At 38.1% G+C, this 13,581-nt stretch overlaps 1 protein-coding gene across 3 annotated transcripts in view; it reads left to right on the top strand.

Moving 5' to 3' along the window:
* Positions 1 to 13,581, top strand: part of CRB1 (crumbs cell polarity complex component 1) — a 208,812-nt gene that overhangs the window by 156,915 nt on the left and 38,316 nt on the right. For all 3 annotated transcript variants that reach the window (XM_019430494.2, XM_019430500.2, XM_019430507.2), the window contains exons 7-10: positions 1,982 to 2,529; positions 3,957 to 4,122; positions 9,174 to 10,080; positions 12,681 to 12,809. In XM_019430494.2, coding sequence (XP_019286039.2) covers positions 1,982 to 2,529; positions 3,957 to 4,122; positions 9,174 to 10,080; positions 12,681 to 12,809 — 1,750 coding nt within the window. The remainder of the gene's footprint in view (positions 1 to 1,981; positions 2,530 to 3,956; positions 4,123 to 9,173; positions 10,081 to 12,680; positions 12,810 to 13,581) is intronic.

Raw genomic sequence — 13,581 nt, 5'->3', positions numbered from 1 at the left:
GAAGTTCTGGAAAAGGTTTCTCAAAGCTTAGTTCTCAGAACTGTCTAGAAGGTTGCCTCAGCATATATCTTGTGCTGGCTGTGTATAAGAACATGGAGCTTCCAAGATATTGTTCGGAACGAAGGCCTCTTGCCTTCTACAGAATATTTGATTTGTAGAGGCAATGTACATATGTTGTGTCTTCAGCCATACATCTGGACTTTGAATATCTTCTCCTGTTAGAATTACAATTTCTTAGATATAGAAGGGACTTTATTCAGTGACTGTATTTTAAATTTTTGTGTCTGCCAAGGGTAGTGGTCTAACTCCTGCTTACACATGTTTAGGAATGAAGAACTCATTTACTCCATCTTGCCAGAAACTGCCCCAAGTTGTTTCTTACTGTTTCTTGGTGATCTCATCTAGTCCTGTGGCTTAAAATAGCATTAATTACACTGACAAATCCAAAAATTATTATAGTTACCCCAGAATGTCTCCCTTGCACCTCTATATCTAACTGCTTAGTAGACATTTTCACCTGGATATCAATAGGACATCTCAAATTTAATATAGACTCCCACTCTCCTCCCAAATATGTTCCTCCTGTTTTCTTTTTTCCTTTTTTTAAAAAAAAAAATTTATTTGAGAAAGAGAGAGCATGAGCTGGGGAGAGGGGCAGAGGGAGAGAGAAAGACAGAGAGAAACTTAAGCAGGCTCCATGCTCCACGCAGAGTCTGATGCAGGGCTCAGTCCCACGACCCTGGGATCATGACCTGAGCCGAAATCAAGAGTTGGCCACTCAACTAAGCCATACAGGTGCCCTCCTCCTGTTTTCTTTTCATTGCGCGAATGGAAATTTAATGCTTCTAGTTGGTTAGGCAAAAAAACCTTGGAGATGAACTTACCTTAGAAAATCAGGTTGATTCTACCTTCAAAATATTTCCAAAATCCGACTACTTCTCATCACCTTCACCATTACCACTGACCCAAGCCACCATTAATTCTCTCTTGAATTTCTGCAAAAATATCTCTACATTCTTGGAGGTTTTGTTCAAATGTTATCTTCTAAAAGAGTACTTCTCTGACTACTCTATTAAAAAATTCCAATTCTGCTCCTACCCCCAGCACTCCCTATTCCCTGTCCTTACCTGATTTATATTTATTTATTTACCTGACATACCATATAGTTTGTTTCTTTATCTGTGTCTGGTCTGCAACTGCCAACTATGCTTTAAGAAGACAGGGACTTTAGTGCCTAAATATCAATATTTTGGAAGGTAAGCGTTCATTTTTATACATCTCAAGAGTTTGCTTCATTTGATGTACACCAATAATATTGACACATTCGTGCATTACTAACTTCTTTGACCACATGAAATTCTTGGTGAGTTCAGTGCTCAGCTTTGCCCCCTACTTTTCTATCTCCCATGCCTCTCCCAACCAGGACCATAGAAGGAAGACTTCTGTGTTCAACTCCTTTGCCTTTTATTATTATTTGGAGTATGATCCCCAAAGAGGATTTGTGAATCTAATTCTTGATTTCTTTCTTTAGAAAGATTGATTCGATTTAATGACATTTGCTTCAGTATGTCCTCAAATAGCAATGATAGCCTCCTGAACAGTCTGCTTAGAGATGTTACAGGAAGAGCTCATTTTCTCCGAATTTCTTCCACCAAGTTGGGAGATAGTAGTATCTGAAATTCTACCATTAAGCCCCAGCATTTTAAGGCAGTAAAGGAGAGGTTCTTAAGTTTATTGGCACAGAGATCTTTCTCTTCTGTAATCAATGGGCCTTGGCTATAAACTCCAAACCAAAATGTAGTTGTTTTTAGAAAACTCAGTAAACTGAGTAAATTTCAGTAAACTTGGAAGTTTCCAGAAAAGGGGTCAAATTGTAAAAAATATGTATGTGTTTGTGTGTGTGTATTTTCATCTTCTGGGCCTTCTTGTGAGTCTTAAAATGTTTCTTCTTTGTTTCTCCTCCTCTATTTTGACACTGAAGAGTATGTAGCAGGCAGATTTGGCCAGGATGATTCCACTGGATATGCTGTTTTTAATCTTGACAAGAGTTATGGAGACAACTTCACCATCTCCATGTTTGTTCGAACACATCGACCATCAGGCTTACTTCTAGCTTTGGAAAACAGGACTTATCAATACATCCGTGTTTGGCTAGAGCATGGCAGACTAGCAATGCTACATCCAGGTTCTTCCAAATTAGTAGTAAAATTTGTTCTTAGTGATGGAAATGCCCACTTGATATCTTTGAAAATCAAGCCAAATAAAATTGAACTATACCAGTCTTCACAAAACCTAGGATTTATTTCTGCCCCTACATGGAAAATCCAAAAAGGAGATGTCATCTACATTGGTGGCCTGCCTGACATACAAGAGACTGAAGCTAAAGGTGGTTTCTTCAAAGGCTGTATCCAAGATATAAGATTAAACAACCAAAATCTTGAATTCTTCCCAAATTCAACAAACAATGCATCCCACAATCCAGTTCTTGTCAATGTGACCCAAGGCTGTCCTGGAGACAACATGTGCAAGGTAGGATTATTCAAACCAACTATGTCTATATTGTGTGCTAAATTGTTTCATTAAATAATTTATTATAACCATTCTTTGCATGTGAAGATAATGTTACTGACTCACCACCCACAGAATAAAACTTCATAAATATTTTTTCAGCAAGACTGGGGGATTTATGTTGAGCCATTAAAAAAATCACCTTGACCTTGTTGGCATCATGGTCTATTTAATCATCCAAGATAACTCTAGACACGTGCTTCTACTACCACAACAACCAAACTACCTAAGGATAACAGTATTTTAATTCCCAAACTCTTAATGGCATCCCAGAAGTTTAACTGGAATAACTCATTGTGGAAGAGATCATTAACTTTATATTAAATGCCCAACAACCATTGTTTGGAACTACTATTAAGTCAACAGCAACAACAACAAAAACCCTGAGTGGTAGGTAGTTTCCTTCTGGTAGTTGGATTTGAAATTCTCTGAAATCCATTTTCCCAGAACCTATGTTTTACTTCCTTTGTATTTTGTATGCTCTTCCAAAAGCTATTTAAATATATGAACTTGTCAGGTCTACATGACCTTTCAAAGAAAAAGAAGGAAACACATTTATATCTGTTGAACATTTATTGAGCTTGACTATTGCCATGCACTGGGCTTACTTCTAAATGTAAAAAAATGAATCATCTTAACATTACTAGACGAGCACTTCCAAAATGCCAGGTACTATTTTACATAGATGAACCCATTCAATTCTGTGGAAGGACTGCTGTGTTAGCCCCATTTATGTTATTTACAGATAAGGAAACTGAAGTTTAGATAGGCTATGTAACTAGCCGAAATCACATCTTAATAGTGGGAATGGGATAAATATAGTCTCAGCTCTTAGAAATTCTCTCTTAAATTCTTCAACTTTGAGTATTTTATGAGAAATCGTTTAAGAACTCGAATAATAATAGTATGTTTTTGATTGAGAGGCAGGGCAACTGAAGAGGTCACTGTATCTGGACCCAGAGGATCTAGGTACCAAGTTTCACTTCTTACTAAAATCTTGAGTAACAAGAAGGTGTTTTCCTCATTATTAAAAAGAGAAGTAATAACCTCTACCTCAAATGGTAATTGGTGTGATTGAAAATGCCTGGTAATTTGGAAATTCCATAGAATGTTATTATACCTTTTAAAATCCTCTTTGTGTTGTAGAAAACCAGTGCCATGTCGTTTCTAGTTCTCATTTCATCTCCTTCTGTTTGTTTCTCTCCCCGTTTCTCTTTCAGAAAAGAGTTGGCAAGGGTAGCAGTAAGTTTTATTCCATTTGATAACCCAATGAATATAAAAAATTCACGATGTAAAGATGTAAAAATAACAGCTATGGGGTCTTGCCTTTACCGTTTCCATATTTAGTTGCCAGAGCTTTTTATACCTTTGATTTCTTGTCTCCTCAGTCCAACCCCTGTCACAATGGAGGTGTTTGCTATTCCCTGTGGGATGACTTCTCATGTTCCTGCCCTGCGAACACAGCTGGGAAAGCCTGCGAGGAAGTTCAGTGGTGTCAGCTCAGCCCGTGTCCTCCCAAAGCCCAGTGCCAGTTGGTGCCTCGAGGATTTGAATGTAGGTAGAGCTTAAAGTTATCATCCATCCAATTGGGTATTTCACTTCCACGAGGCAACCCAGGAAAAGAATACAGAACCTGCTTCTCAAGGAAACCTGTGGCTCTTTCTCCCTGACTTGAGTAGTACAATAAACCTAATATAATAATAATATCCAGATTGGCTTCATGCCCCATCCTGCCCCTGAGGGCACGGAGGGGAGGGGTGGGGAGTAAATGGAGGTCAGAGCAACACCAAACCTAGGTACTTGATGATTTAAAGCTAATTTCTGAAGAAATTAACCAAGTAATATTTGGCTCTCCTTTCCTTATTGGGAATACAGAATAAAGTCCTAGTGCAAGCTCATGGACTTTTGTTAACTATGAGGCCTCAGGCAGTTGACCCGATCTCCATAATCTAAAGCTTTCTCTGTAAAATGGGGATAAAACATCTAAAAATTTGTGTGTGTGTGTGTGTATGTGATGATTTTTAACCTGAAGTGTAAACAATGAAACACATTAGGCATTCTGTTGTTTTCTGAGTATTTTCCTCAATCTGAAATGTTTTCTTGACCATCTTCAGTACTAAAGACCATGGTTTTCCAAATGTTAGCGAATTTGAATACTATATTCACGATTTTGACATTTCTACATACTCACCACACTATTATTTATATTTTCTCTCCTTTCCTACTTCAAATAATGTGGTCTAATCAATAACAGCAAATCTTCGTGTTTGCACTGAATTCTAGTCTCTTCCCTTTATCTGAAGATTTTGCTTCTGGAATTTTTCCCTTGCTCTTCAGCACCATTAACATCTCTGTCAGCGTATAAACACACTGCCAAATTTCCTCATTACAACAAATTTCCCTTGGCCACCCTCCATCACCACCAGCTACCATCCCATTTTTTGCTTCCTTTTATAACATGATAAACTCTTGAAAGAGTTGTCCTCAATCTGCCTCTGATGTCTTACCCCGTTTATTCTTCTACCCCATTCCATCAGGGGCCATCACACCCTACCTGTGTCTTGAACTTGCTCAACTCAGCTTGGGCAGGTGGTCTTCATCATTTTAGTCAGGTTCCAACCCAAATGTCCTCCTATCTGGCTTTATTTTTCTTCATATCTCTTATGATTCTTTCATGTTCTGTTGTATATGTACTTGTTTACTTGTTCATCATCCCTTTCCTCACTGGAATATACATTTCAAAAGGGAAGGAAATTTCCTATCTGGCTTCTCACATTATTCTCAGCACTTAGAAGAGTGCCAAACATATAGGATGTTGTCAATAAGCATTTGCTAAATGAATAAAAGGACATTATTTTTCTTCAAGGGACTCAGTATTTCACTTAAATGCTCCAGACTTTAAGTGATATATATCACCTTGGAAAACATTGCACTAAAATAATGGACTGGAACCAGAGAATAGTTTGACCTCAAATTTATTTCAACAACAGTCTGTTTAGACTGAGCTGCAGCGACTGAGGAAAAGAGAATATGTTTACTTTTCTGTTTCTGTATTTTCTTTCTTTCTTTTTTTATCATTTTTTATTTTAGAGAGAGAGAGCATGAGCAGGGGAGAGGAGCAGAGGGAGAGAGAGAACCTTTAGTCCCAACACGGGGTTTATCCCACAACCATGGGATCACGACCTGAGCCAAAGTCAAGAGCCCAACGCTCAGCCAACTGAGCCACCCAGGCACCCCTGTTTCTGTATTGTCAAGACATATTTAAAGAATATATGAAATGTGTTATACTATATGTATATACTTGGGAAAGTTTTCTAGAATAAATATAGTTACATGTTTCATATTTTAAATATACATAACTGAATTATGGTATAGTAAGGCAGATATATATGCTATATAAAGTATGATGAGTTGGCATAAAGAATGCTATTTGGTTTCTAATATGACACCAAAGTTTATTTATTTCTTTTTAATTTTTTTTAATGTTTTATTTATTTTTGAGACAGAGACAGAGCATGAGCAGGGGAGGGGCAGAAAGACAGGGAGACACAGAATCCGAAGCAGGCTCCAGGCTATTGGCACGGAGCCCGACGCGGGGCTCAAACCCACAAACTGTGAGATCATGACCTGAGCCGAAGTCGGACGCTCAACCGACTGAGCCACCCAGGTGCCCCATGACACCAAAGTTTAAATGCAACCTTTCCATTGTTCTATCTCTGAACTGCTTATTTAAAATAATGTATTATGAATTTTATTGTTAATCGTTTGATAGAAATATTAAAGGTCTTGGACCCAGTTATGTTCTACAAAAGGGTTTGAATCATTTGGAGTATTTTCACAGGGAAAAAAGAATAGGATTGCTAAAAATAGTGCAGACCAAGAACCATACCCCTGGTGTATATTGTCTTCATTTTGATGTAAAGCAGTTTAGGATTTGGACACGCTGCATCAGAAAGGAGTGAAGTGAATCTTCATTGCTACTGCATGCCCACTACAGAAAGAGTAGAAAGTTTGCCTCTGATCTCCCAAAAAGTCTCAACATGTTTTAAAAGCATGACTTATCTTAATGAAGGAAGAAAATGTAAATCAATAGGAGGGGTGAGTTTTTACTAATTGACAGGTGTGAACCCTAGAACATGCTTCTGCTACTTTATGTAATTTTAATTTTATGTGATCTTATGACCCTATTGTATTTTCTTTCAAGTAAGGTATATTGAGAAGATTAGGCCTAATAGAATAACATACTCTGGAGTGCATAGCTCCTGCATCACCCTGAGTTTGCCTGTAGGGCATCCTATCAGAAAACCAAGACTCAAAAATTTACAACCCATCTTATATACAGGTGTGTGTTCTTATGATAAAGTTCCCAAAAAGAAAACGTGAAATACAAATATTGTTATGTGTATTGTGATTTCACCCAGCTGAGGAGTGATTTCAGTGTGCTCCACAGTGTTAGTAAAATGAATTTCTTTAGCATTGTAGACAGTATTCGTCCTGTAGGAGTTGGAGAGCTAATGAGATTTGTTAGTTTAATATTTATTTAAAAACATGGAATAAGACGCTTGTTGCTCCTTTACTCCCTAATCCCAACCCCAAACTTGGTTGGTGGGAAAAACACAACAGTCAAAAGTTATAAAACCAAGTGAAATTTTAATCCAAATAATACATTTGAATTGTACACTCGAATGGTAACACTTGAATTTTCTCCTGCAGTCATTTCTAATCATTATCTCACTTTATAGAATGGAGGATGAAGGAGTTATTTTTACAGATTATTTATTTGGTAAAATTTACCTACTACATATCTGGCGATGTTCTAGGCATTGAGATTTAGTGATAATCTAAACAGAGAAAGTCCCTGATCTCATAAAGCTCATATTCTAGTTCCGAAAGAAAGACAGTCAAAGAACAAGTAGGCAAATGAACAACATAATTTCAAATAGTTATAAATGCTGTGAAGAAAATAAAGTAGGAGTTAATGGAACAGAGTGACTACAGGGAAGGAACTATTTTAAGGTGGACAGTCAGGGAAAGCTTCCCAGAGGAGGTGAAATTTGAACACATATGTTGAGGAAAAGCCACGTGTGGGAAGATCTGGGGAAGGAATACTCCAAGTATATGTAACAGCAAGTAAAAAGCCTGATTTGGGAACAAGTTTGATGTCTTCAAAGAATGGCAAGAAGTTTTTGTGGCTGTAGCATGTGAATAAGGAAGAGGGTGCTAGCAAATGGAATTGAATAGTTAATCAAGAGTCAGATCGCAGACACTCTTGCAGGCCACGTTTAGGATTTAGGATGTCTTTCTAGATGCGATGGTAACCAAAGGAGGTCTTGAGCTAAGGAGTGATTGCTCTATTGATCTGCAGAATGATAGAAGCAGACACACAGAGAAGTAATTCGAATAGCCTAAATCTGGGGTTCCTGGATGGCTCAGTCGATTAAGCATCCAACTCTAGACTTCGTTTCAGGTCGTAATCTCACAGTTTGTGAGATCAAGATCGAGGCCCATTTTTCGCTCAAGGTTTCTCTCTCTCCCTCTCTCTCTGTCTCAATAAACAAACAAACAAACAAACAAACAAACAAACGGAATAGTCTATATCAAAAAAGTTGGCAGTTGCCTGTGGTGCCCCACAATTGAGGCAAAGATAGCATTTTAAGGTCAATCTTTACCAAAGAGTGCCAGAAAGTGAGAATCAAGAATTGACCACTACATTGAGTAACCCAGAGGTCATTGTGACTTTGACAAGAGTGGCTTCAGTGAAGTGACTGGCACCAAAAGCCAAGTGGCATGTAACTAAAAAGAAAACAGGAGATGAGAAAATGGAGACAATGAGAGTATAGAACTATCTGGAGAAGATGTGCTGGGAAAAGGATAGGGAATTAAAGAAACAGTGGGGTGAGGGGGAGGTGAGTAGTGCTTTTGGGTCTTGCATAATTTTTTATTTTGTAAGATTGGAGCAGTTACAGTATATTTCCATGCTGATGGGAAACAACCAAAAGGGAGGGAAAATGATGAGGCACAGAATTGCTTGGTGGGGGGAAAGCCCCACACATCTGATGTCAGAAGTGCTGTGAATGTGGAGGTCATGTGAGAGGAAAGGAGACCACCCAGGAGGTGGAGAACTGGGTTTTCTCTACTCAAGTGAACAAGGGTAGGTTTTTCCAACACCCCATCCAAGGTCCACTTCTCGTTGTGCATTGGGTCCCACTCATTGTCACCTTTCTTAGACATTGTTTCAACATGTAGCCTCTTTTCGATGGAAAAGAAATGTAGTTTTGGGTTTTGGTATCAAACCATCCAGTTCTGGCGTTCTGGTCTTATTATTTATTAGCCACATGACTATGAGAAGATTATTTAACTTCTATGAGTCTCAATATCTCCTTTTATAAAATGAGGGTGATGATGATGATGATAATAATAATAAACTTTTGCTCCAGAATTCTGTATTAGAAATAATATAAAAAGAACCAGCACAGTGCCTAGCACATATCAAGCAATCAATACATGATGGTAGTAACAGGATGATCATTAATATTAATAAAGGTAATGAAGCCAACATGACAGATTTTATAAAGTTGCTGATTGGTGTTGCCTTCTCTCTTTAGGTATTGCAAATGCTGTTTTTAATGCACAAAGCAGTGAAATATTATTCAGGAGCAATGGGAATATTACCAGAGAACTCACCAATATCACATTTGGTTTCAGAACAAGGGATGCAAATGTGGTCATATTGCACGCAGAGAAGGAGCCTGGATTTCTTAATATTAGCATTCAAGATTCCAGATTGTTATTTCAATTGCAAAGTGACAACAGTTTTTATATGTTGAGTCTTACAAGTGTGCAGTCCGTGAATGATGGCATATGGCACCAAGTGACTCTTTCCATGACAGACCCACTGGCCCAGGCCTCCAGGTGGCAAATGGAAGTGGATAACCAAGCACCTTTTGTGATCAGTGCAGTTGCTACTGGAAGCCTCAACTTCCTGAAGGATGATACAGACATTTATGTGGGTGACCGAGCTGTTGGCAATACACAGGGCCCGAAAGGGTGTCTCAGTACAATAGAAATCAGTGGCATTTATCTCTCTTACTTTGAAAATGTTCATGGTTTCACTAATAAACCCCAAGAAGAGCAGTTTCTCAAAATCTCTATAAATTCAGTGGTTACTGGCTGTTTGCAGTTAAATGCCTGCAACTCCAACCCCTGTTTGCATGGAGGAAGTTGTGAAGACATCTACAGCTCTTATCACTGCTTATGTCCCTTGGGATGGTCAGGGACACGCTGTGAACTCAACATCGATGAATGCTTTTCAAACCCCTGTATCCATGGCAACTGCTCCGACAGAGTGGCAGCCTATCACTGCAGGTGTGAGCCTGGATTCACCGGTGTGAACTGTGAAATGGATATAGACAATTGCCAGAGTCACCAGTGTGCAAATGGGGCCACCTGCATCAGCGACACCAATGGCTATTCTTGCCGTTGTTTTGGAAACTTCACAGGAAAATTTTGCAGGTGAGCATGAAGTTCACATAAGGCTTGGCCTTCGGAGCTATGCTCTACATTTTCCTCGTCAAATTGGAAAGCTCTCTCCTCAGCTGTGCATATGTAGGCTGTGCTGAGCAGGAGTGACATGAGTCCTTTCCATCACAATTTGGTCATGTAGACAGGATCTCACACGCTGGGATGTTCTACGAGGAAGCATGGTAGTGTTTTGACCAGACCTCTTTGTTAGAATATGTTTCATGAACTGCAGCCTCAGAGTTTGGCTGCCTTAAGGCCTCAAGGAGCAAATATTTTTTACAATAAATCCAAAAGTTCAGTTTTAGTATTATTTGAGGAAGCAGGACTCCTACCCCTGAAACAATGCCCTTGGCTGTTTCAGGCAGGAAAACCTTGTATGATCTTGAAAAGACTATGCTAAATTATCATTTCGAGAAGGTGAAATCATGACTCTCAAATGTAAATGAACATGTCTTCGTGTTTTTAAGTCATTAATTAATAAGGAGAACCAGTAAGATATAAAAACTGGGTCAAATGACAACCTAATTATTTACATATATAATAATTATATATATTATTATAATCCACATAAACATAAATATGTATATAAATAGAGAGGAGGAAATGAAGTTACTAATAAATGCAAAACTATTTAATCTCCTATAGGGCAATACAATTAATATTTGAAACTATCTTTTCTATATTGGACAATTGTAGCACTACAGACAAATTCATTTGCATTTCAATGACCAAGATCCATTTGTACTAATGTCATTTTCTGCAGCTTACAGAGCTGTAAAATAGTTTAGTAAAGAAAATCTAAGACATATAGACTATAAAATCAAAGAAAGAGGGTCCTTTCTATAACACCCAACACTCCACTGAAAGAATACTCAGTAATATCTTTTGCCCATTTCGATGTATTTCACAATTTTTTCTAAAACTACAAAAGCGGTGTTTTAATTCTAGTAACTACCTCCATTTCATGTTACATAAATAGAAATAAGAATCAATATTTTCCAGCTAAGTCACATTGCTTCAATATTTCCACGTAAGTAGACTTCATTATTGTTTTTCTAACTCATACTGCTTTTAAATTCACTAAACAATTGAGTCATTATGGGGAGGTGAGAAGGTTGTTAATAACAAGTAATACATTCCCAGACTTTGGCAAGAACACCTGGAGTGGGTTGGCAGCCTGTAGGCATTACACTAACTCAGAGGTGGTACCCTAATGGGATGAATCTCCTAGCAGACAGAACACGTAGCCGTACCTGTAAGAAAATGTATTTATCTCCACAACATTTATTGTTGTTCAGAACCTGTGAAGGCAAGGTACCGTATTAGGTGTTAAGTGTTGACATTCCAGTTATGTGTCACTTCCCATGAGTTAACAAGGACTCATTTGCCAACAGGCAAACTGCCTGCTTAAAAGCAAAAGACATTCAGGATCAAAATTAATAGTATTGCCACAGTGACTTCGGATAAGTAAAGTAAACATATATGCCCCAGTAACTAGTTCTCCAGTACATTTTTCCTGCCTAATTTATCGAAGTCAAGTTCTCAAAGATTAAAGTTCTCAAAAGTACCTTCTAATGAGATTCAAACCTTGTTTATTAAACGTAAGATGTATACAAAGCTTCACATTTGCATTGCTAATTGACCTCTTTCAAAGCTGGTTGACATTTTTGGTTCTTTTGAAAAGTCCTTATGATATTTTCTTTTTAAAGTCGAATTGATTAGCTCTTATGGGAAGAGACACACTTACCGTCATACAGGCTAATTTCTCCATATTAGCTGCCGCACACACAACACGACAAAATTAAATTCATCTTATATCTCCTGAACATTAATTATGTATCAGATACCATGCACAGTGGGTCAAAGGACCAGCACAATACCCTTAAAATCTTTTTAATCAATCCCTTCACACCCGTGGATCTTGTGCCTTGCAGTCAAGTTCTGCTTAGCTTCTAACAATTTGTTCTGCCTTTCATAAGGATTCCTTAACAGGTACAGCTTTGTGGTTATACAAAAGAGCCACACTCTGCATTCGCATGTAGTTGCCACTGAGTGCCATACACAATCCTCCCAGATGGATTTGGCTTGCGTTCCACTAAGCTATGAATCATGATATAGGGAACAGCAAGTGTTGGCAGGGCAACAGGAGTTCAGCTCTGAAAGCCTACAGAGAAATCGCATGAGTGCGTGGGTACCAGACCGCTGTCCTGGCTTTCCTGGCCTTTACAGAGATGCAGTTTTCCTTTGGCCTGTGTTGATTTATTAGCAAAGCAGCAGCAAAACAAGCTAGAGCAAGTTTCTTCCCACCCCTAAATTTATTGCCACCCCACAGCACAGATCTTATCTCACCAATGAAAACTGTGTAGAAATGGAAGATATATAGCTATGCTTGTTCTAGCACCCTCCAGCAGGAGCTGTTTACTAAAAGAAAGAGATTTGGGTATAATGTAGCACCATTAAGCATCTGTAGCTCAGCCAGCCTGAGTACTTAATTAGTTTGGCATTGACTCCATATATGAACTTTTCCAAAAAGTTTTCTTGAATGAAATGAACAAGATGAACAGCTGTGGCTGTTACTTTTATCTCTCTAGACACACCAGATTACCCTCAACAGTCTGTGGGAATGAGAAGACAAATCTCACTTGCTACAGCGGAGGCAACTGCTCAGAGTTCCAGGGCGAATTAAAATGTCTGTGCCCGCCAGGTTTTACTGGGGAATGGTGAGTCACATTAGAACTTCATAGAAGAAAATTCTGGGCTGAAGAACAGGGGGATTATTCAAAGTTGATTTCTCTAATTTTTCATCTCAGTTCCCATAGGAAAATCCATGCTGAAATATGAAATTTGACTCCAACCAGAGTCAAATAATTAAAAAAAAAAAAAAAGAAAAATTACAGTTTAGGTCAAAGTAAAGAACACTTTATTAGCCACGACTTCAAATAGGAAAATATGTCTTTGAAAAAATGTGGTATTTTTCTTTCTGATAAGTACTTCTGGATTCATGTTTCTTTCCCACTACCTCTCATACATGATGCAAATATAGTTGTTGTTGAAGTAAAGTAAAAATATACCTGAAAGATTGCCTCATAGAATTACCTAGAACCCTACAAGTATATATACCTTACCCATAAGAGTCTGTCTTTCCCAGAGAAACCCTTCAACAGTTCTTCACATAATACAAGGATTGGTGATACGGAGTTGGACAATGGCTTTAGACAGTCTGTGGCTGGCTGAAAATGTAGGCAAATTTAGATATGTGTTTGACTAGCTGAAGATGAGGTCAAAGATAAGAAAAAGGGACATACTTCACAGCTTTTATCAGATTCTCAAAAGGATCAGTGTCCCCAAAATGATTATAAACCAGGGCTCTATAGGATATAGATGCAGACCTCTATAGAAGCAGATAATAATTAACCATTTGTTGAGCACTAAGTCGTGCATCTTATAAGTGTTATCCCTACTTGTTATTTATTTATTTTTATTTTAGAGAAA

The sequence above is a fragment of the Panthera pardus genome, unplaced genomic scaffold (assembly GCF_024362965.1).
Source record: "Panthera pardus isolate Hobbes unplaced genomic scaffold, ASM2436296v1 HiC_scaffold_21, whole genome shotgun sequence".
Taxonomy (NCBI): Eukaryota; Metazoa; Chordata; class Mammalia; order Carnivora; family Felidae; genus Panthera; species Panthera pardus.
This window is presented reverse-complemented; position numbering and strand designations above follow the sequence as displayed.